Genomic DNA, 26,288 nt, shown 5'->3' with positions numbered 1-26,288 from the left:
AACCAGTTCCCTACGTCCAAATTGTACTCCACACTCTAGTATAGTGCAGGACTGTATAACTGGCAGTGTTTGCTCCCTAAAAGAGTTTGTACAGCTTCTGGAGTTTCATGCCTTCCGTTATTAAAAATTTTTCATGGATTCATGGACCTGGATAAGCCCTATCATGGTAATATGTAAAGAGGAAATGTTAAAACGACTTAAAAAAGTAGTAATAATTAGTTGAGTGGCACAGGGAACTATATATATATATATATATATATATATATATATATATATATAATATGTATGTATACACACACACACACTTGGTCAGCCTCACTTGTACAGCAATTAATGGGGTCCAGGTAGAACTCTATGTCCACCAAACCACCTCTCCTCCAACAGCACTCCTTGACAACCAACCCATCGATCTTACAACATCTTACAACTATAAATGATTTCATAACGTTTTATTTGCGGCTGCTGTAGGGCTGATGGGCCTATTAAGGAGACATGGGCATCCAGCTCCATCAGCCTGTATTCTAATCCAACCTGGCTTTGTTAAGGTTTAACCATTATGAGTCCGGTGAATTCCTCAATCGATATAGTTTATAACCTAAAAACACTAAGCAACACCGAACACTGATATTTTACAGAAGTGACTAAAATATTTTATGGAAAACATTTTTAGTTATTTAGTTTTTGGGGTGGGAAGTATATTTAAAAATCCATGAAAACTTGACTTTGTGCCTTTCAGTAGCTACATCAAAAGCAACATAAAACCCTATTTCATGCAAATGAAAATTGTCAATTCTGTACTGAACACGGTTTGCTTCTAAAAGATTTATTAGGATGTTTTGAAAGGTTAATGTGAAATGTGATTATGTGACCTCACGGCACTGTGATTTAACTCTCATTATTTTGAGTATCCCCAAAGTGCTCTGAACTTTTGCATTACCGTGATACACAAGCAGTTTTTTGTTTTAACGGGATTATAATTTACTGTTGCATGTTACAGACTATATGAAAACAGATATGCTCTGGACTTGTCTGCTTTAACTAATTGGTGCCAAGCCACATCTGAATGTGATTGTCTTTCAGGGAAAATATAAAATAAAACAGGGTTCATTGTGTCTTTCATAAGACATTGTTAAGCATACATTTAAACCAGCACGATTCTGGCTGATTTAAAAAAAAAAATGATTAGCTCTGTGTCTGAGTAACAAGGGAAGCTTTTTACTATCCAGACAAAAACACATTTCCTTATTACTTCAGCTGCAAAGTTCAATAAAAAAAGTCAGACTCATTCTAATTCTTTATTCCAACTTGGAATATGATTTTGTAGCTCTTGCTAATGAATTTTGCTAATATATAACAGCTTGTAGCTAAGCGCTGTGGGCTGCATGAAGAAACTAGTGCATGAATAAGGGATGTTAGTTCATTGCAGGTTCTTCTGTGTCATGTGAATGAGCATTCTTTTAACCTCCAAAAGTTATATTAATATTTAACTTTGGTACATTTCCCGTGACCTGACCTGCTAGTAACGATTCTGCATACTAATAATGTAAAAATAATTGGGTTTTTAAAGTGATTTAATTTTACCTTTTGCCGTGTATTTCTATGGAGCAACTCAAAATCGTAGCATCGTCATGCATCAAATAAAACAATTGTCACTCACCATAGGTTTACTTGCTTGCTCTTATTTCTATCATCTGTGGGGGATAGGATCGAGTTATTTCTCTTTATTACTTTAACTCGAATATCTTTAATTTTAATTATTTTTTGTGACTTGGTGGGCTATTTTATTTGCTCAATTTAATTTCAAAACCAATACGTTTTCATGTTTATATACCCTTTACTGTGATATTTAGGGCTATAAAACCTGGTCATGTACTCATACCTAGGAAAGATTATGAGATATGAACTGAGGGCAAGAAGAAAGAGAGACAGATGGATTTGGGGAAATGCAACTGTCCTCAAATACAGGCGCTCGGAGGGGAAGCTGCTTGTCTACTAAGTGTGTCAATATATGATCATTAGTGTATGCGCACAATTTAGCTAGTTAGTGGGAAACTTATTGCAAACTGCCAGATTGCGTTGACTACTGATCTGGCTTTGTTAATCAGTTTGTCTTACATGAACATGCCTGTATCCCCTCTTTAAAAGTGACTTTTTCCTCTTTTTACAACTAATAATCATAGGAAATAAATGCAACACACACTCTACCGTTATATTTTATGCATTGAACCTATATGACCCACACATTCTTTCATTTCCTAGGATCTTGATAAATGTAGCTGTTTTGGAGCAGGAGATAATAGTGTGTCTGGGGCTCTCCGAGTGAAGGAGGTCAAGTAGTGTGTACGTGTAAACAGTAGCTCATCTTTCATATGCCCATGGGATGGTTCAATCATTAGACTGGTGAGATTGTACAGACTGAAGCTGAGCGGGGTGATGCGAGAGATTGTGTGCATTCAATCTGAGAGCTTTATAGCTATTTGATGTGAGTAGCGGAGCCTAGAAGAAATATGTCATTGTAGACAAACGGGAGCTTTTTGTAACTTCATACCAGGTAAGAGATGACAGCCAGTCATTAGCTTGAACAAGGACAGGAGGAATGTCAGGTACGTCTGGCTTGTGTTAATCATAAAAGGTCACAGAAAATTCAAAGTGAATGCTCAAATAATTAGGGCCGTCTGCATCACCTAAACGTCCATGAACTTACATTTCTCCTGGGGTTGTACTTTTTCTTCAGAGAAGTCAAGAAACAGAAGCGTATTTGGTGTACATATTGTATTACGTGCTGGTCGTTAATAGGTCTTGCCCTTTCTTCTGCTTAGCTGAATATTTAGACTTTCCTTGTAATATTCTTGAGGGATTACAATGGGTTTGAGTGGCGTCCCTCATCATCAGACTCATGCACTTTCTATACCCAGCTTTCCATGTCATGGCCTACACTCCAATGATTCATTTATTATGTATTAAACGTGTTGTAAAGTTTGTACCCTTATATCTATTGTAATGCAGTGTAGGTTGGTGATACAGCAAATATAGGCCCATATAGTGCAGAGACCTGCTGATCTTAAAGCACATGTTGTGAATCGCAGACAACTAATCCTGCCGATTTTGTTTGAATTGCAGCAGAACTAATCGTGCCTCCAAGATAATATTATTTTAAAAAGTGTATTGGTCAAATATATGAATAACAAAATATACAGACAGATGTAACATAGAGTGATATATTTTACCTTAAATGTTAAATATATCTAGAAAAGGTAATTACAGTTTACCCAGACACAATGAATACGAAGACATACATTAGAAATCCAACCTACTTAGGACCTTAACAGACATACAATTGCCATAAATGCACCTTTGGGTCCCAGGAGACTCTGCAGCCATCTTGGCCCTTGGCATCTGCAAGAGGTATGGATCTTTTTTATAGACTCGTGGAATATTCCTGACTAAATCAAATAACACCTTGGAAATGCCCCTACTGACCATGAGGTAGACTTTTGTAGTTCTACTTTGACCACGTAACCTGCTATTATTGCCAATCAGGTATGGTCAGCCATTATTACCAAGTAACTAACTGCTTTTTGGTGCACAAGAGCTGCTGTACACATTGTAATGCACAATAGTCTCAGTTCCTATTGCGTACAAGGGGAATGCCACCAAGCACGCACAGGAAGTGTACTTAGATACCCACCTTCTTTCAGCAGAGGCAGCCGGGGGGAGGGGGGAATGAGACTTGTTTTCTAACTCCAATAACTAAAGAATGCCGACACCAATCTACATGCAATGAAAAATACTGGAGTTTATGCAACATGGACTTCTGTAGCATTTAACCTGAAAAAATATGACATAAAAAAAGCAAGTATACTGCAAGTGTGTCAGCATGCTGCATTTAATGCACTCTTTTTTTATATATTTTGGTATAGCATTCCATAAAAGGTGCATGGGCATTTCTACTTGTTGGTTTATTAATCTACAAAAAACACCACCTTAAACAAAAACCCACCCCAATCTCCCCATGTCACCAACAGCTACCCAGAACAGTGTGACAGTGGGACGCAAAAACTGGGAGTGTTGGGAGGTATGAATCAGTCATATTTAGTGTTATACGTTACAGGGGTCCTAAAATATACAACCCCAGCAGAAACTCAGAGATCTAAACATATGGCAAGAGGATAACAGAATGTAATTATTTCCTGGTTACTTCAGTGGCTGTCAAGGAGTGATAGGAGTTGTGATCAAACTGAAATGATGTAGATTGCTCTGGCTTTAGGTAGACATGGAAATGCCGGAAGACCAAGAAGTGTGACATCATAGAAATGTCAGTACGTGTTGCAGCACGACAACGGTTGATTCCTAAATGGGGAATATGATGTTCTGAGTAATACACAAAAGACTTAAATACCTTTTGTGTAAAGTGAGGATCCTTTTGTATGCTGTGCTTAGGCATCACAATTACTATGATCAGCTTTGGGCTGACACAAATATGTCTTTTGAAAGGCCATCCACGCTGGGTTTACAGTAGTCAATATGTCATTAAAACAACATGCCGTTAGCATGAAAAGTTACGCGTCCCCTTCAGTCTGGATACCGAACCTTCCACTTCCTTTTAATACCAAGTCTTTGGGGGGTGAAAAAGAGGTTTCTTCATGGAAAGTTTTACTAATCTGGCTCCATGCCCAATTCCCGGGCCCTCCGCATTTTTAATGATGATTGAAAGAGTACATGCTGTGATAAAACATGCTGAGTCGTTAACATTCGAGATGCAGTTTTAGATTTGATGGCTTGAAAAAATAAATAATAAACAGCAAGAATAATTCATTAGGGTCAGATCTTTAATGGGTTTAAAGGCAGGGAGCATTAAAAGAAATCAGACCGCCAAGATATCATGATTGCCTCTCCCCGTTTAACCTGTGGCCCTCATGCTCCACAGCTCTCCGGAGGCTCGCAAAAGAGATTGGCCTGTGCAACTTAATCGACAGGGGCAGGTGGCCATGTGAGATCCCACATCTGCAGGCGGATAACTTGCTCTGAATACGACATGCCAATGAGCCTCACTTGTGCTTAAAGCCCGTGTTAAGAAAAAGAAAAAAATCACAGATTGTAGAACGCCAACATTTAGATTTAAGTTGTATTTAACATTTTGAGTACAAGGTGAGCTAGTCAATCCATTCAAAGATGCGCTTATGAAGAATGCATTTTAATCCTGTAGTTTTGATATTCTTTTAACCCCTTAATGACAAAGCCCGTACATGTACGGGCTCAAAATGCATTGTTTTCAATGGGTTTAGGGACCACCCGTTGTCCTTAAGGGGTTAAGAGAAGGGTGTCAATTTACTAGGGTGTCATTCTTTCCCAATAAAGAGGAACTCTCACAAAATCCATATTAGTATCCAGCACTGGAAACCATCTACTCATTGTATTTATTTTTAATATTTTGTTTATAAATTGTTCGAACTTAGATTTCCCAGCTATCGCATCTGCCATTAATGTCTTTAATTTGGCTTAATTTTATGTGATCCCTATGTGAAGATTCCATTGGAATCCTACTATCCACCTAAGAAGGAAGTTGTAACATTTCATGTGATCAACCTCCAACTTCAAAATAACTGAGCTAATTATTAATTGATACTATTTATATAAGATGAAAAGAAAAACAACATGTTAAATATATTGTGTATAGTATTTTAAGTGCTGGGATTCTTCGAGGACGTCTATTTACTGGCTCATATAGCATTAAGGAGAAAAAAAAACACATGCTCAAACAGTTTGATGCTCCAAGCAGGTTCACCAAATGTAAATGCACTTAAATGCAGCAAAGTAAAAACAAATTAATTAAATAAAATTCTGATAAATCCCTCTTCCCACTGGAATGCCAAAAAGGGTAATTTAAAGGTCACACTTGGCTATCATATGCATTAAAGTCACCATTTATATTCAATGTATCTCCTTCAAATGTGTCTTGTAGGTAGACAACCTAGCGGGTTATATGTCACAAGACACCACACATCTGGTACATTTGAGTAAGCCAAACAATACTATTTCCAATATACTTTTTTAAATGTTTCCATCTGTAGCTAAAGTGAAGGTGATGCCCCCAGTAACATGTTATCTACTGTTTTTTTTAATATATTTAGATACGTTTAGCAAATATGGGAAATGAAATCACGAGGTCCTGCTGAGCACAACATCACATCATCTGCAAGGCATTGGGTTTGTAATGTCTGGAAATGAGCACAACCCTTACAACATCTCAATAAATAAAGCATTATATTTGGCAATGTGGCAGCAAAAAGACAAATCTGATATTGCGTAACAAAACAAAACCTCATGTAATAGACACTTTTCTGATTTCTTCATAACTGTCTAGGACTAGCGTAGGGCAGAGACATACCTCTCAGCAGTCATGGCTTTCACAGGACAGTCCCAATCACTTTCCTGCATAGCTGCTCCATTGTCCCACTTTTGCAGGTAGACCGGATCATTGGCTATTTAGGGGATTTTTAGATCTAACCTGACTGGCACAAGGAGTGGTAAAATCATTTTAAGTCTGTGCAGCTCCCATATGGCCACCTTGCAATGTTCTGCATCTGAGCTTTGCGAAGTGGCTGTATTGGATAGACCTCACCTATTTCCGTTGCCAGCCCTTTATGGACCTTGCTCTGTCTACTGGGGCACAGTCGTGCTGGAATAGAAAAGGGCCCTTCCTGTTCCCACAAAGTTCAAAGCGTTTTCCTGCACTAGGCCTAGCCCAAACCCTGATTTCAATAATTATGAGGTATGCCAACACTTTTATCCATATAGTGGTGTACAAAGCAAGATCCATGGTTGGATGAGTAGGTTGGATTTGTTGTGGAAGAACTTGAGTGGCCGCACAGAGCCCTGATCTCAACCCCATCTAACACCTTTGTGATGAACTGGAATGGAGATTGCGAGCCAGGCATTCTTGTCCAACATCAGTGGCTGACCTCACAAATGCCCTACTGGATGAATGGGCAAAAAATGCCAACAGAAACACTCCAAAATCTTGTGGAAAGCCTTTGAAGAGGAAACTGTTATAGCTGCAAAAGGGGAACCAACTTCATATTAATGTCTATGTCAGGTGTCCATATAGTGTATGGGTAAATGGTCTGTCCAGAGGCCATATTTTTTTATCTCTGCGCTGGCAAGAGATTAGAGATTAATGCTAAAATCATTAAGGTAAGATAGCATTTCATCAATACATCTGGAAGCACAATGCATAGGTTGAAATTCACTACACTGTGATGCCGTGTCATTTTTCAGTGACAAGTGCACATTAAAGAAGAACAAGTGCAACTGTGTCCTACCAGTTATTGGTGGATTAAAGTTGCCATCATCCACAGGTATCTAGCAACAGCTGTCCAGCTTCCGTTAAGACAGCACAGCATGTCCTAAAATATTTAATCCTTTATTATTTCCAGGCTGCACTACAGAATAAAATAAAATTGGTTAAATTTGGCATGCCGAGCCTGACCCAGGTCAGTGCACCCAGACGTTCACATCACGGCTGCCTTCCTTCCTGCTGAGTTGTTAGGGTTTATTCACTAAATGGAGAGCTGACAAGAGAGGTTACAGGGGAATTGTGAATCAGCTTCTTCACCTTTGAAAACTTTGCACTGCTGTTTAAAATGTATTGGATGTCACAGTGTGCGAGCAAATTAGATTCGGGGGGTTCGATTTTTATATATTTAACAAAATATTCTGGTGCAAAGCCCCCAGTAAGCACATCTATACCCACAAAGCAGAGAACAATTCAAGCAAAACCCAAACAGGTTTTTTTTCAGTTAATGTTTTACTTTTGGTACAGCTGTCAAGCTGGTCCTAATAAAGTGACATTAATAATTTTACATGTGTGTGATAAGACACATTTCACAACTGCTCTATGTTTACCGAAGGGCCACGCTAAGTATCTCCAGGAGTTTTAACATTGTGTGGGTTAATATTTGCAGAATTAACAGCGGCCTAGGACTGGGATGAAAATGTTTTTTTGTAACATGCCTGAAAAATGTGTTTCTTTTATCTTGTACCATGGGACTTTCTCTAATCTGGACTTGATATGAAATACAATAGGACCTGTACGCAGAAAGTCTCATTATCCTTGCATGCACTTTAAGCTATCATTGTCACGTCTCTATCGCTGTGGATTGTTTTGTTGTTTGCAGACATCATGGGGGCATTGGAGTTATCGCTTCAGTTGTGAAGATCTGATGTTGTGCCCGCGTTATCGCCCCCTTTAAAGTGTCCTATTCTGCTTTCCCAAACGCATTTGTAGTTTTCCACCTCATTTGTAAAAAAAAAAGTCATTACCCTGGGACTCCTCTCTATCAGAGCCATACAGCTGCTGTTTTTTTTAGATATGGCAGGAAGTAGGCACCGGAAAATGGTGAGTGGATAGAAAAATAAATAACAGAAATAATACAAAAAAAAAGTAGAACGTTTCTCCTGATCTACCAAAGCTCTGGTTCCAATCAAAGCCACTTGCTAAAGGAAGGGGGGGGGGTCTTGTAGACATATCTGTCTGGCGTGGGGATGTCAGGATGGAGCATTAAGCCATCACCTTCTGTATGGTACTCCGGAGTTATATGATATGTCTCGGTAAAGCTCGGAGTGCTTGGCTCACTGAAAAAGTTCCACTTCACTTGCACTACAGAGGTGGAACTGACACGTGTGCAGTGGGGAAACTTGCGCTTGTTCAGCCTTTTAGCCAGCTGAGAAAACCCCTTTGTATAATGCATGTTGGAATCCAAAGCACTTCGAGTGATTTTTTTTTATTATTAGTGTTATACATATTTGGGCTGCAGTTTTTTTGGTTTTATTATTCGGTTTAATTCTTGGAGACTGAGACAAGCTAATACTGCCAAATTATGTTCAATTCCGCAAGCAGATTTATAAGGGACAGTGATCGCAATACAGAGGCTAGGTTACGTAATGGCATAGTTTTGTATTTACAATTTGCAATAGTTTGATGTTGTAATATTGTACTCTAATTTACGTGTTCTGGGGAGGTGTAGGAGCAGATGCACACGCAAAACTACAAACATGTATAAATAAATGTAAACACACACATATATACTCTATAGTGGAGATGCGGATCTAGAGCCTGGCCTCCGCTGGGGCCCTCACAGTAACACTTACACACACATCTAGATACTCACAGTAACTCACACATCCAGACACACAACACTAACACATAGTAATGCCAACCCCCGACACTCATACTAACACACATATTCAAACACTAACACAACCGGACATTCACGCTAACACAACCAGACACACTAACGCATACGCAAAGAGACACTCACACAACCAGACACTCAACACACATGTACTCACACACACCCAAACATACATACTAACATACTCTGAAGCTTATACTAAAACACACATCCAGTGACGCACGCTAACACCACTAGACATTCAACACTAACACAACCATACACTCACATTAACGTACCCAGACATTCACACTAACACATACATCCAGATGCTAACACAACTAGATACACTGACACACACGCAACTTACTTACCTTACGTCAGCTTGTCCCCGCCTCTTCTTGAAACTAGAAATATTGGGAGGTATGTGTTGGACTTGGCCTCGCAGCCTCCCGGATCCGTGCATGCTAGAGTGTAATCTTGCAAGAAGTGCTCTCTTAATTTGTAAATTCTAGTTTTGTCATTTCCCTTGAATATATCTATTGTAAGAAGCACTGCATCAATTGTTGGTGCTATACAAACAAAAGATAATTTTATATATATGGTTTAAAGATCCACCTAGGTATGAATCTACTCTCCTGAGACTGTGTTCAGAGTTACTTTAAATGATACATATATATATATTATGGAAAACAAGAAAAGTTAACCGTGTAACATAATGGCAAAAGGGTTTTCTAATAATCAAGTAGCCTGTGACTGTATGTGTAAGTATATATATATATATATATATATATATATATATATACAGTGTGTATATACCTATATCTACATATACACTGTATATGTAAATATATATATATATATATATATATATATATATATACACAGTGTATATATATATATATACAGTGTATATATATATATATACACATACACACACACAGATGTAATTGTCTTCTCAGTAAACCGTTCTGTGTACGCATGAATATGATTCACTCCATCCGTATAGTAAAAGAAACACACCCAGAAGCCTTTTGCACTATAGCGATCTAGTTAACATCTGTAACTGTTTAAGAGAGAGAAATTACATTTTAAGATGTTTTCATTTTAATTACGGTCTCCAGATGAGATTTGTCAGAGCTGGTGAATGTATCCTATAGCGACAGATGTCAATAGCAAGCGTTCCTTACAGCCTTCTGGGATGGGGGAAGCCGTATTATTTGCCTCTTTTAAATGGGTTCTTTGCTTTATAGCATCGGGCTCTCAACTACCTTTATATCCAACATATCCCCCTCTGTCTATATAGTTTTTTTAATCAACAGTAGCTATTGCCAGAAAACTGCATACTACCGTATATCATTCCGGTTTAAAAACCCAAACTTTCAAACAAATTAATCTCATGTTGACAAAGCAATAAAATTCAGAATAGGAGCAGAGCGTAAGGGTTTCAATTATCTTTAAGGAGCTGAGATAGTTCCTTAGGAACCCCAGACTCCCAGCACAGAAAAAGTTATTTCCTTTTGGCTGACGGCGGAAAATAAAAAAAGGCTTGGTTGTATTAAATGATGTGTCAGATGGAGAGCTAAAATCAACTGGGAGGAAACGGTGTCTCCCAGTCCTTTTTTTTACGTGTCCAGAAAGCACAGTGTAGTCATTAACCTTTTTATTGCTGGATGAATCTGAAGATCCTGAAGATACAGTGTGTGATTATTCTTATTAAAAATGAAGAATTGTGTGCATTATATGAAATATTTATGTATAAAAATGTGACACCCTGCCTTCCCTTCCCTCTTTATGGACACATGATAGTATGAAAACCAGTTCATCTGCCTAAATCATGGACAATTCCACCAATCTACTTATAAAGTTATACTTTCCTAATCCTAAATATAAACTTGTTTAAATATATATATATTTAAAATTTTAACTAAAATTCTTTGCAGTTCTAAACATCATGTATATAGGGCAACGGATAAATACTTAAACTTAAGTACGACAATCAGTTTCCAATGAAGCAACTCAGAGTCATCTTTGGTTAAAAAACAAAACAAAAACACGTTAGGAGTTGGCACCAAATTGTATTAAGGTCTGCGTCTTACATCAGCAAAATGGGCAGACTAGATGGGCCAAATGGTCCTTATCCGCTTTCAAATTCTATCCGTCTGTGTTTTTGTACTATATGGCTAATATATATATATCCCTGGTTCATCTGAGTGCATAGGTCACAATATACAATACCAATGCATTGTGATGTTTAGGAGGTCATCCAATCCTCTCGTAGTTTGAAACGAGATAAGGCTGCTCCTCTTGATGAATTCAGAAGATAAAAAAAGAGCAAATTCGATCACAATATCACAATAATATGTTTCAACAAAATATAGAATTTTATGCAAAAAGCTCTGAAAGACTTTGTTTCAAAGCTCTATAGATGACAACACATTTTTTATGTCTCTGAATCTAATGTCGCTAAAATTTTTAATGTGGGGGAGGTAGGAAACGACACATGACCAATCTGAACATATCACCACAGGATGTCAGATGTGTCTGTGGGTGAACAAGGCATCATAATCCAGAACAATTTTGTCCCTGGGTACCGCCTATTTAACGCGTCTTCAATAAGCTGGTAGATGTTGCTAAGGAGAGCCCTTGCCTTGGTCCCAGGCGTCACCATAGCTTCCTGCATGAATGCATCAGAAATAGTTGTCCTACTGCATTGACCAAGCACTGACCAGCAGATACACAGCATAGTCCACATGTACACCTTCTCTAGAGGGTGTTTTCATTGGTGTCGGGTACACTTTGTTTAAATTAAATAATAATAATAGCTTTTAGAATAAATACATAAAAAATATGGGTTATTTTTACAGGTGAAAGATAATATTGGGGAACATTTCAGAGAGAAGGGTGATAATTACTGTCTTAGACTTACCACCTGTTCTCTCGTCTACAGACCTCTAATTACCCAACTTTCCATTTTCCAGCCTCATATTACAGTCCAATATACATTCCTGATCCACAATGTAATACCTACTTTTTGTATTGTATACATTTATTTGTATTGTATCGTTAGGAACTTTTTCATAGGGCCTATATACGCACTATTTTCTTTAAAGTTTAATTTTGGATTACCTGTTCTACACCTGGTACAGTAAGAACTCATGTGGAACAACATGAAACTTTCCCTTTCTTATAGTCAATGCATGTAATATAGAAAGGATACACCGCCATAAAGGAGCAGTCCCCTATAGATTGTTTTGATATCATCTATTCTCTTTTGAAGCTCCAGATCCTCAAACAACGACGTTGTTAATAGATTTGTTTTCACTATAGTATAAAAAAAATCATATTTTGTGTGCTACAGCAATGTGCTTTAAAAGCATTACAGAAATAAAAAGTGCCAGTGGAAGACCAATATAGCTTAAGTGTGCCAGTAATGTTTTCTCGTAATAATGCTGGCGCCAGACAGATTTCTACGTTTTGGGGGCATTTTGTGGGGTGACTGTTCCTCCATCAGGCAGCTGCCTGACTTGTCAAGCACTATGAACGCCCCTGCCTACAACCTCATCCTCTACTACAAAGTTTAGGATGTTGAATAATGATAATAGAAAGCTGGCAGAGCTGGGAATTCACAGGACCCCAGTCTTGGGCTGTTCTTTGGATTTTTGTTGAAGTTTCGCTGTTTTTTTTAAGCTGATCCTTATCATTGGCAGATATGCCCCAATGAATGCAGACCTATACATACCTATACATACCTATAGTTTAAAGAGTCTAAGAAGCAAAATCAGAACCAAATGTACTCCGTGTTGTCTTTCCCTTTGAGAGAGTCAGTGTTAAAATGTCATCATAGCAAGAGGATCAATAGTTACATAAATTAGATTTACGAAAAGAAATTAGTAGCAAGATATAAATAGAAGCTGCAAATATGTGTTGTCGGATTAGTTTATTGGAGAGTTGTGCAACTTGCACGCCTCTGCCGGGGCCCGTCCACAAAGCCAAACCAGGCAGCTGCTTTGAGACACAAGCTGCAGGAGCCCTTAGCAGTGCCAAGTACACATTATTTTATTTAAAGGCGCCCAATTTAAACAGTTGTCTGGGACAGAAAAGCCCCTGACTCACAGGGTGTCTGAGGCTGAAGAGAGTGGTAGCTGGGAGTGTCAGTTGCCGACCCTGCTTGTGACTAACAATTGTGGCTTAGCATTATCTGTTTACTTTCACGTCTATGTCAATCTGTCAACGGTTGCCAACAATTTGCCAGCTTCTTCGCAGAGAATACCAGCCAGATTAGACCCTTAATAGTCACAGGAAAGTCAGTGCACTGTTGTTCATTAGCCGAGAATCCCATGCTTTTGCTACAGATGTCTCCCAGCTGCTCAAATACATCTGACCTACTACTGCAAATTTAACTTGTGACCTCTCATAGTTGAAAAAAAAATGGGGAAAGCGGTTATGAAACGCTGGATAAGAATGTTATGGTCTTGCCTTGTCACGATGGGTGATGCGTATTTTGTTACGAGACTTAACAGGGAGCTAGGGAACCAGACTGGAATTCTAGCAAAAACACCCAAAACTGACAGTGCAAGAGGACAATATATATATATATATATATATATTTATATATATACACAGAATAATATTTAGGTATGTGTGGTATTTGTGGGACGCATACAGAAAGGAGGAATATATTTAGACAGAGCCAGGTGGTGTTAGGGTGATCACATTTCATTTTTAGAGTTTTGTAACAAATTGATGATTTAATTGACACTGGCACATTGTTGATTGAAAAATGTATTGTGCCTCTATGCAGTTTTAACCAATTTTCAGGAATGTTGTTGGCCCTGTCAAGTTCCTTGGATTGTTATAAAGGACTCTTGTTCAGTTATCACTATAAGTTAAATTATATCTGCATTTCCACCTAACTGAAGTTTAAAGGAGTCTGTAGTAGGGTAATTTATCCTGGCATTCCCATGACTGTATTACTTGTGTTTATTTAGACTCTCTCCTTAAAATGCATTGGTAATGTATTTGAAAAGAAAAGGAAACATACATGGTTCAACACCCATACACAACAAAAATGAGTTCCAATGAAAAAAAAAAGGGGCATCTGATTCAGAAATTGTCTGCCCATAATCAGGACACTTGGCCGATAAAGTGGCCAAACCATTTTGGTCTTCATTCATGCATGTATCTATACACATTAAAACGACTTCCGATTTACATTCTCATTTAGTACTCTCTTATGACCATTTTCAATAATAGAGTAGAGTAATATTGCTTACAGTCAAATCAAATTAATTCATGAGCTTCCCAATTCAATTTAACTAATCTCCAGTATTTCATGATTATAAGTAACAGAATGACCTTTGTGTGGTCAAAGCAATATCCTTAGACCTAATAAAGACTGACAAATACAGAATATTATTTTTGCCTAAAAAAAAACATTCAGGTAACATTGAATTCTGATGACGGGGAGAAGTCATGAATATGAAAGAAGCATAAAGGGTGTTTTTAAAAGTGGCAACTTGTAAGAAACTTGAGGCAGCATTTTCCATTCATGAGCCATAACATACAATTCATTCCCATGTGATTTAAAAAAATGCTAGGCACAACATGGTACATAGCCTGTGGCAAGTTAAATGAAACATTGAGAATAAACAGATTGCATGGTGCCAGATGTGCCAAATGAAGCACTTGTTGCATTGTAGGGTATAGTTTTCATGTCTACATCGCTGCTTATTTCTCATGTGAATCACAACAAACCTCTGTATGACAATCTTCATACATTGATTTGTTTACAAAGGGTTAAACTGCACTGTTATTGAAGGATATTCCTGACTTTCTAATCATTGGCAAAGATAAGCCTTAATAATGCATGTATGCTTCCATGTGTGTTTGTGTTACTGGGATCTATTAGTTTTTTTGGCTACTAACTCAAGTAGTGTACTTTGTTGTTGATTAAACTGTGATTTCAAAGTTCATCTTGTTGCATTAACTACACGGAACAAAAGTTCGACGTACTCGCATTAGCAACATAAATTAAGAAAGTTGCTGAAGCTCTTAAACACTCATTGGGATCCCAGAATCTTTCTTTCTAACAGCTAGTCCATCAAACTGCATATTGCGGTGAGATATTTTTTTCCAACTCACATTTTAGTTAATTCAACCAAAGGGAGACTAAACCTATACTTGACTAAGCACATTCAGTTACTTAATATACCCTCTAAGATGGTTGCAGGCCTAACACAAACCTCTGGTCTTGGGGATCCCCCAAGGCTTCTTGGAGAAGAAGTGAGCACTAATGATGTCTGTATTTATCTTTTCCATTCCTGAGCATACCTAGTGTGTTTGTTAACATACCACTGGCTCCATAATATTTACATCCATTGACATCCAAACATGATACATACATGGGGGGGTGCCCTGATCACAGCTTGCAGGGGCCCCAGGATTGTGTGTTATGCCACTGTTCACAGCACTGATGAGTTGACCAAAGTTAGGTACCTGATGGGGCAACCAAGTTGGACTAGCCATTAAGCAACACCCCAGAGGAGCTGTAGAGTGATTCAGCGCGGTTTGAATGTTAGTATGGCTAAGCTTGGTACAAATCTTAATACATTCTCCTCAGAAAATGAAAAAGAATGCACAATCCTGCAGATTGGAGTAACCATATAATGTCTTTGGGAATAAAAAGGTTGAATGGCAAAAGACATTGGGAGTCTGAACAGTGCCCTGTAACTTTACGCAGAATAATCATTCAAATCAATGTATTTTCTAAATTTAGACACGTGGTTGCACATGCTTTAACTGTACTAAACTATGTTAATTTCCAGACACCTGCAACCGAATATAAACTGCTTGCACTAAGTTACTTAGCAATGCCCTTCGCTTTTACGTAATAGAAATGTTTTAATCTCGCCGTTACATTTTAACATGTGCAGAATTTTTAAAAAGTCACGTGTTATTTATTCTCCCCGAAGTCTGAGAATAAGCACAGGAAAAGCTGGAAACCATCAAAAGAGCGTAGTGGAGGCGTAAAAAGAAACAGCCAAGGTATTAATAGAAATGGAATATGTTCCCTCCCAGTCTTGTGTCGGATAGTGAATGTATAAGGTAAACACACCAGTCATGTGCCAGGAGACTATGAGGTTTTAAGCCATTTGTTATTAGGTTTTCCCTGTCAGTTTACTGTCTCCCACTCGTATGGCCCCTCGTCACGTTCCACGGAGAATCCTTTTTTGGCTTCGTTATATTTTTGCTTCTAGGAGTCCTTTGCATTATATTCATTTACACCCTCCCCAGAAACAGAATGGGTGCTGGAGGTAGGAAAATGTTTTTTGCCTAATTGTTTGACAGTCACGTCTGACAATACTAGTCATCGTTGCCAAAACCACATGCAGAAGGGAGGGATCAGGTTTTATTATACCTCGCTACTTGTTGTCAGCTAACTTATCCACCTTTCCAAAAACAGCATTGCCGGCGGCGATAGATTATTGTAATTAGACAGATCCAAATCGTGCAACCTTTAAATAAATCCAATGCACCTAAGGTAACGACAACAAAAAATAGAAGGTTGAACTCTTGCAAGAATGCGTTACACAATATTTTCCATGACTTCACAACTTTCTCATATTATTTAAGCTCACGTGTTGAAATGGTTTACCTCATCTTTAACCCCGTGAATGAAAGAAGAGTGATTAACACATTATCTTCTTATATGTTGCTCAGCCTTCCGGCAAAGGGTCTATTTAGTAATGTTCCATGTTCAGGTAGATATTATAATAGTAAAACTCTTTAATCATTGTGTTGTTAGGTGGCTTACAGAACACATTTCCATTAGATATTTAAAATAAGAGGACAGCATTTTTTCCACTTTGTGGTATGGCAGGGAGACAAAGGGCACGGTTTATCCAATAATCAATATTTTTGTATTTATTTTATTCAATGCTATTTTAATTAGAGAAGAACTGGCCGACAATGATTGCAGGGATGGGGCTGGTAAGGAGAGGCAGGTCAACTGCTCTCTAGACTGCTCCGAAGGGGGCCATTATCAGTTTTATGGCCCAAATATAGCTACCCGGGTGGGAATTACATCTTTCCCCACATCTCAATGAAGCAGGTGTCTGAGGACACCAAGCTGCTAAAATTGGTGCACCCGTTGCTGTACCAGATCTGCATTGGATGTTTTAAGTATCAAGGGCGATAACCAGGCATCTTGGAGAGCCCATACTTTCATGGGAGGTTAGTGGCATTTAGACCTGTCTACTCTGGTTTTGCACACTTTATATCCATTCAGGCAAAGCTATATCCCCACTATTGCCTGCCTCTACTGAACCCCCTCGGCCGCCCCACTGGCTTCAGGAACATCCACATGCATCTAGAAACAAAGGAGCACGTTTAGGTTGTCAACTTACTTTGTAGTTTTTTTTTGTTTTACAAGCAATATTACAATTTAATTTCGAAGAGCCAACAACTTTTTACAACTTCAATGATTGCAGATGGACGAGGGTATTGGGAGTTGTTCTCCAACAGCAGCTGGAGACGCGTAGGTTGCCCAGAAGCATTGCAAGCACAGGAAAGCAGTGGGCAAGAATATGAAACAATAATCAGCTCATAAATATCAGATACCTGATAATTGTGGTTGGCACAATAGACTAAATATAGAACACGAGCATGTTACTTGAAGACAGTGTCTATTTTTGTAACTACAAAGGAAAAACAATATGATGCATCCACTTCTCACTTCCTTTTCACATACAGTGCATGAGACAGGTTACTTAAACTCGTGTTGTGAGCTGTTTAATATTAATAACAACCGTTTACAGCACAACTAACAACACCTTAACTAATACTCCATGGAACACCCTCCTGTGAAGCCATCGCTGTACGCCACCTTCCGTTTAAAACATAAATCAGCTTTTTGGACAAATTGTCCACATTACAAACATTGAGAATCTCAACCAACTTTTATAAAAAAAAAAAATGGAGGACGCAAGGTATACATCAAAGCAGAACTGGTACAATTGTGGTTGCTACATATATATCACAGAAGAAGAGGAAGTAGAGACCTCTTAGTCTTGAGAAATAGTTTTCCTGGGTGCATTACCCTTTACAAAATTAAGCAACCTACGTAAGGAGCCGCTAAACCGTAAACATAGCTTACATTTCTTTTCAGATTACAAAGTCACTTTAAATACGGTATATTGCTTGAATTTTGGGAAATGTTCATGTTCTTATAGAATTGACTTTCTTCATCCACATCATAGATGTGCGCTAACTGGGAAAAGGGATGCTCTTGAGGATGTCTAGTTTTAAGAGTATCTAAATTAGGACTGGAGAAAACTTCATCCTTTTCTGACAATACAAGAACGTTCAACATACAGTATGAATGTTTCTGCTTCGGCTTATACAAAACAGTTTTTATTAAAAGTGAATGTCGCCGATTCAACATTTTATAATACAGGGTTTAACTAGAAGAATGGGTTTTCATTTATAAATTAATTTTTGAAGAGGACTTGAAACCTATGGAAGTTTGGATGATAAAAAGAAACTATATCTCCCAAAAGGCTCATTAATTATGTACTCAGGTACCCCTAAAACTAGTTACCCAGATTGGCAGAAAAGACCTGTTTTGCAAGTCTGTGGACACTAAGGGGTTTATTCCCTAAAGCTGTACATCGTGGTAAGTGAATAAAGCCAACTTCTCCTTCAAGAAAAGTTGAGTTAGATAATCATCAGGCATAGTAAATCTACTGAAAGTTAAATGCTACATTATGCAGGGCCAGCCCATTTCCCAGGGCAAACTTGCCAGAGTCAGTTTTTCATAGTGCATCGGGAAATATTTCAACTGAACAACTCTATGAGTGAGCTAAGTATTACATCATAGTCTCTAGCGCCTAAATCTTCAACAATGAAAGCTTAGCACCACCTGTGCTAGACGTGCAGGCCATTTTTTAGGCCATGGAAATCCCTTTCAACTTGCTTAAGGTCATTTTAATACTTGTCATTTTTGTAAAATTGTAGTCAAATTGGTAAAACTAAAGTAATATACTGCTAGTGAAATCAGAGCAATATTAAAAACATAGCAAGATTGCTGTGATTTGCTGTTCTCTGTTTCCATTTTCGAAGTCGAAGAAATGAAACATGTGGGAGGAAAGCAGAAGAAAAAAAAGTTTTATAGAGTACACTTGTATGATGTGGTGTAACAGTTTGCCACATCCTGTTTGGTATCTTTCTTTACAGCATCACAGAATCATTCTGTAATTTAACATTCAATGCCAGTCAGCGTCACAGGTTATCTGACATTTTCTACTTACTTAAACATTATTTTTTTCTTTATAAGTGGAAAGGTGAAATATGGAAATGGAAAAAGTACTTTACTGGTTACTGTGGGGACACGGAGGAGTTAACAACAACAACAAAAAATGATCAAGACCAAACCCTAAATAAAAATCAAGAAAATTGTATTATGATTCTAGCAATGATAAATACGGTAATAAGCATTATGGATTTCCAGGTAACTTGAACGTGTCAGGGTAGCGAGACCTTGGCCGTGTATTATGCAGCTCGGATGCTAACGTTAACAGGTCTGCTAACTCAGGCAGTGTGTCTACCATGTATGGAGATGTTACGCTTGTGCTACGTCTGTGTCAGCTCTCAGGGACCCCGTCCAGTCGTCAAGACCTCATCCGTTAGCAAGTTCAAGCTAACACGTTGTTAAATATATTTTAGGATTGTCCATTGGTCAGTATGGCTTTTTATTTCTATGCCTCTGTATGTGTCCTAATTTTAGCATAGTTTCATGACCATCTTGACACTGCACACATCAGTTTTTCATTGTTCTTTGCTCATTTTAAGTGCCTATTGCTGCCCTGCACAGAAAGAACGAAAGTCTTGTAATTCAGCTGTATGTCAAACAGATGGAGCTGGGAAACATATGGATAGTGTTTCCATTATCGCCCACAGGGGTATTCCCTACAGCACATCTTTCAGGTGCTCTGGTGGGTAGTGATGGGGAAGCCCATTTTTGGTTTCTTCTGCTTGCCTTTCCTTCCTCTTTCTATTTCCAGCAGATGTTATGTCTTCTATTTGTCTGTTCACATGCTTACTTTTACAGACTTTGAGATCGTGTGAAAAGTTTTCAGGTTTTGTGATTATATTGGAAAATTGGGAGATGGAACACATCAAAATCAGAAGTTCTTTGCACCCATGTGGTGACCTACGGTTTGCCTGCTTTTAGTAAATATTGTTTTATGTTACCTTAAAAACTAACAAACACTGTAACTTGGCCAGCTTCCTAAGCCTATATTACTAGTACTACTAATCACAGAATGTGTTCAGAGCTTTTTTAAGTGCGTCAGCAGTTGAAAGCTCAGGGATGACCATGCTAACTTTTATACTTTTATAGTTTATGTATTACAATCCTCACCTACCATGGGCACATCAGATTCATCTGTAACATAATGTTGTAGTCAAAGCATAGTTCAAGGGGTCAGTGGGAGGTTGCCCACCGGTTTTGTATAAAGTGCCATTCTGGTGCAAGCAGGTAAAAGTGGAGAAAAAATTAGAAACATTCTATAGAGATGACCCTCACCAAAATTACATTTATTTATTTTTTATACAATCTATAATGTGCTAATTATGTTATGGTTATATTTATCCAGGTAAATGCCCGGTGGGTTGTTGGCTTATAGCGCCCCATACTGTATGGCTGCAGTGCCTTACCGTGCATTACAATACCAGGGCTGCTTAGTAATCCCCAGTGGAGCTCTGTATCTAGTAGAAGACCTGGTTGGACATTCTTATATGTTTAGAGAATTGCCGAGAATTTGAAGGCTGTAATATTATCAGTTAAAGGTGCTTGGTGTTACATGAACTGCATGAAGACAATATGGCACAAAGTACTATAATATGAAGATATAGAAATCATAGCCATTTCCTGGCTGTTCACCATTCAGTCCAGCACAGTATCTCGGATGTCTGATTAATTAAATTCATTAAATATGCACCATTAATTGTACATAATACATTTTGATTTAACGCCTGGGAATGCAGCAGGGGTAATGTTGGAATTGAGTATATTTACCCTTTCATCTATTCACTATATTGTTTCACTTAAGTTATATATGTTTATGTGTTGAGAACGACTAAAAATGTGTATATCTATGTTGAAATGAATTTATTTTTATAATCCAGAGGTTTGGGTATGAAAAGGACCATATTTATCTAATGAAATATGATGCCAAAAACAACTCTGATCTCTTTTGGCCTTCAAACAATACCATCCTCAGGGGAATACAGTATAAACAGGCACATCCTTTTTTAATTTGGCTTTAAATAGAGAAGCTTCATTTGGTTCTTTATATGTTAACTCGTTTTGATAAAATGTTGTATTTTTGACTGCTGTTTTTTTGGAACATGGGTTTCTATGTTTTGACCTTTGCATATAATATTATTAGGAGGTAGGATGTGATGTCACAAGTTGCCCTGATTGGGGTAGGGGCTTGAATGGGGGCAGTATATGGCATTGAGCAGGGCTGAATAAATAGAAATGTTAGTGAAAACCTTGAAGAAACTGCATGCATTCATACAAACCCAAAATCACAGACCTACACATCTCTATAACTTGGTATGTTATCACATTGCATATGTATGGTTTCACCAATCAGTCACAGGCAAAAATGCTATAAAAATCCAACATATTTAAATAAAATGGATTAATAACAAGTTCACACATAATGTATCTCTAATCTTTATGCATATGGAAAATCTTACTGAAAGAGCAGAAACAAAAAAAATAAGGATCTATGAAAAAAGGTCCGGGAGCTTTTGGACAGTCTGGAGGTTTCCCTTGAAATAAAATATCAAGAACTATTATTTTTACATATGCAATAGGTCAGCTACACAAAAGCATTTCATTATAAAGGAATGAAAATACCTTTCAACACCAGAAAACAATTCTCTGAAATGGCAGTACAGTATGCTTATTAAGAAAAAGCCAGTCCATTAGATCCACTGATAGAATCAAGAATATATTTCAAATGTCTTTATTACAGCACCATACCACTTCTATTCTTCTGTAGTCTGGTCTCTGTTAATAGCTGTTATTTCATAACGCCTACTACATGTTTTTTTACATGTATATGGAGAATGTGTAATGTATTACGATTATTTATGTAGCGCCATCATATTCCACAGCACTGTAAAAAAACAAATCCAGTAGAGCTTCACATAACAATTAGGATTTACAGAGACAAAGGGTGAGAAGGGCCCCGACCAAGCAAGTAATCTTAACGGTAAAGTCTAGCAGCACTCCTGTTCATATCATCAGAGGGATTTTCTACAAGCAATACCTTTTATTATTTTTAACACTAGTAGCCTTTGCCGTCAGCGTTTGATGTTTTTTTAGGAAGCTGATGTTACCATATCCTGAGCATCTGTTTCAGAAACATTTCAATTATCTCGATTGACTACGTTATCTCTGTCGGCCTAGAACAAACTTTAGCCATTTCATGTTACATCCATGAAGTGGAAATTCATGAAAGAGTCGAGTCCCAGAGAATAACAAATGAAGGTACCTACGCATATTGACATTTTGCATATCTGTGTGTTAATCAGGTGCCGATGGTGGCAGTGGTGGCAGTGAGTGGGTGGATGGGGGAGAGAGAGGTGGAAACAGAAGGGACGTTGTACAGCTTGCTCTGGATGGCCTTTGCCAGGTTCAGTCATTTCCTCTCTGTCTGCCAAAAAACACAAGCTGATAAATTAACAGGGAATTAAGAGTGTGGGAACTGTATAGCTTGACAGTCTACAGGACAATCCGACAACGAAAGAAGAGGAGCATGCATATGATATAGCAATGTATTATCAAAGACTCAGAAGAGTTTGTTTGCCTTTTTTCCCCTCTATTGTCATTAATGATTCACCTTTTAACAAATGTTAAGTAAACAAAATGTCCTTCTTAGAATATTCGCTTATCTCATTCTAATTGAATATCATATGAGTAAACGCCATTAGTCTGTTGGGTCTATATTTGGGTAAATGGCGTCAAATGCACATAAACCATGACCGAGCTTGACATCTCAAAAGGTCTTGTAACCGGGATTTTTTTTTTTAGTATTGTATAATTAAAAAAACAAGATTAATGAGCTCTGTTAATCGTGTAGTTTTCTTTTTGAAATATGTAAATTGTTTACTTAACATAATGCATTGTTCATTTCAGTTTAGCAATTGTATAATTATTCTTATTAATGTCAGGGATATGGCGGATGTGTGTGTGTGACGCTGATTTCCATTTGTTGCCCAATAATTACCGTATGTTTGATTATCTATTGTTTTTTTGGCGTTGGACGGCATACGTGAAAATCTTGACTCTAATATTCTGCTTTCTTTTTTCTTTTACAGTAAATGAAATAATCAGAAATGACCTCTCATGCACCAACGTTCATTCATAGCTCTGACAATCATGGACCTTACACAGAATGTTAATTATCGGTAAACACAGCAGAATGAAGATCGACTAATGAATGGCTTAAACGAGAACTACGTATGGCCTTCTGTCCTCATAAACTGAACTCCTCTAATAGAGCAGAAGTGCTTGATCTTCAGAAGCTGAATTATCATCTCAAGAAAACCAAGAAGAAATGTACAGTGTATTTTATGGAATATAACTGAAATACTTGACAAAAGCAGATGATCTGGAACCAGGACTGATCCTTTTGGCACCGCTGAGTGCCGGAAGTGCCTTAAATGTTCATATTTGTGGCATTAGGATGTTTTAAAAGATGTTTTCTGTTTGCTACCAAAAAAGTATTTTAGGTGCAAAATATATATATATATATTAAAAAGGAAAAAAAAACGACGAAGCAACGCCACCCACAGCTTGCGATGAAAATTGGATGCAATGTTGTTTTATGAAAAAATAAAGGGAAAAAAATAGATATCCTTGTAAATCTTGCTAAGCTCTTTGAATGCTGCAAATCAAAGTGTACTGCCTTAATCGCCATGCCTCAAAAAAGCACCAGTTTTTGCATTTGTACCTAACATATTAAGGAATCCCAGTCTTTTTTTTTTTTACAAAAACAATGTTAGGAAACAAAGTGGGAGAAAAGCACAAATTGACTGTGAAACTTGTGGCGAATATTTTGTTTACAGAATCAGTAGTATGTTACTCATATGTATACACGGGCTTATTACAGCATGATTTCAAACCAAGATTACCTAGGAGCAATATCAAGCTAATCAACATGGGATCCCACACGTTACATATAACATATTGTACAAGATACCCAGTTCCAGTACACTATTAATGCACAATAAGATTTATATGCAAATGTACAGTGTACAGCCTTCATTTCTATTAATTTTATGGAAATTAAGTTTATATATAAAAAAAAAAGCTGTCTAATAATAGTCAACAATCAAGTACGGAAACATACATTTCAACAGGAGGTTCATTTTTTTTTCATCTGAATTACCATTGAACTTTCTAAAAACCCCTCATTCTGAAATCGGAGGTGTCACGTCACATGGCATTAATCAGTAGAGCATATGAACGGCCTGCATTTTTAGCACGCTATATAGAAGGTTTTAGGGTATTTGCAATAGAGATTTTTCTATTGAAGAAAAGAATAGGAAGCAGAAGGATGTTAGGAGTGATGCCCAACAGGTGGGCTTTAATCTCAAAAACTAATATAGCATGCTAAAAAAAAATGGTAACATACAGGCATTTTTTCTTTCTCTGTTAATACATGTTGAGTTTATTTTTAGCGATGTCATTTTTATCTCCATCCATCGAGACGATTGTTCTGCACACAAAGGATTACCGTAGTACAAAAAAAAAAAAGCAAGCACTTTAGACAGACAGGAGAAGTTGCATAATCAAGCACCAAAATGAGTAAAACATAAACAAAATGTACATAAATGACTATAAGATTGTAAATATTTGTTTGGTTCGGAGATTGCTATTCCACAAAAAGCCTTATAACTCTGATTCTCTTTGGGAAACGTTACCAAAAACAATGGCTGACAAAGCAGTGCTATGTAATATTTGCCCGTCTTAGTTGACGTAATTTGGAGTGGAATTCAGATGCATAGATAGAATGACTCTGCTCACTGACTATTGTAAGTAGCAGCTTATATATCACTAGTGATGACTTTTTAACTTCATGTAACCAAACTAGCATGGTTTAATTGGAAATTAAATATAACTATTGTTGTGCCTTAGTACTTAATGCCCTCTTCTGGAAAACTGCCTGAATTACAGACTAATTGTCTCGGATAAGTAGAAATCTGTGTATAATGTCTTACATTTTTTTTTTTGAAAAAGCCATATTTAATATTTGCACAGTACTGTGATAAAAAATGAGTAGATAGTATGGCTTTCTGTAAAAACCAGTGCTATTAGCTATTGTAATAACTATCTTTTTATTTTTCATGTGTAATCAAAGATGTTTACTCAGTATATATATATAGCACTATAGGATTTGCATGATGTATGTATAGTAAATTGCAGAGTAGTACATTCTGTGCTCAGAGACAACTTTTGCTGGCTACTCTAATCTACAATATCCAATAAAGCAATATTATGGAGCCAGTATGGAATGTGTAACTTTGTGCCTACTTTGTGTGTACATGTTTTTTGTCTATTTTATGGTGATCGTGTTTAGTGTCAGTCTACAAATACAGAAATCAGGTAAGGACACACAGTATTGTTGTTCCAAGGGAAGCCTCAGATATCATGGCTTGCGATACACTTACAGCGCTTTTATATTTACTATGGATATTCAGTTTTTCTGGTAGTAATGTGCTTTTTTGTTATATTGTCCCCCACATTTTGGGTGAATTGTCTGCCGTACAAGTAAAGTGAATGGAAAGAGTAGTGTAATTATGTGGCTGTCCGAGTGCAACAATCTAAGAGGTGTTCTTAGGCCTGATCAAGTTCAGCAGCCATGAAAGTATGGAATGCACAGCATATTCAGCACACAAAGGGTACTTGCTATGGTAAAACTCCAACAAATTGTATTGCTACTGATAATTACTAAATAAAGGGAACGATGAGGAAGATAAAGGGGAAAAGTGGATCTTTTCTCGGGATAGATAATAAAAAGTTAAAACAGTTTG

At 37.5% G+C, this 26,288-nt stretch overlaps 1 protein-coding gene across 2 annotated transcripts in view; it reads left to right on the top strand.

Annotated features, from left to right (window-relative positions):
• The window catches only part of NFATC1 (nuclear factor of activated T cells 1), a 97,222-nt gene extending 71,458 nt beyond the window's left edge, over positions 1–25,764 (top strand). For both annotated transcript variants that reach the window (XM_053466121.1, XM_053466115.1), the window contains exon 10: positions 23,571–25,764. In XM_053466121.1, coding sequence (XP_053322096.1) covers positions 23,571–23,573 — 3 coding nt within the window. In that variant the 3' untranslated portion in view covers positions 23,574–25,764. The remainder of the gene's footprint in view (positions 1–23,570) is intronic.
• Positions 25,765–26,288: the final 524 nt, after the last annotated feature.

Source organism: Spea bombifrons, chromosome 5, assembly GCF_027358695.1.
Source record: "Spea bombifrons isolate aSpeBom1 chromosome 5, aSpeBom1.2.pri, whole genome shotgun sequence".
NCBI lineage: Eukaryota > Metazoa > Chordata > Amphibia > Anura > Pelobatidae > Spea > Spea bombifrons.
Note: the sequence above shows the minus strand (reverse complement) of the source record. Positions and strands in the feature narration are given on the sequence as shown.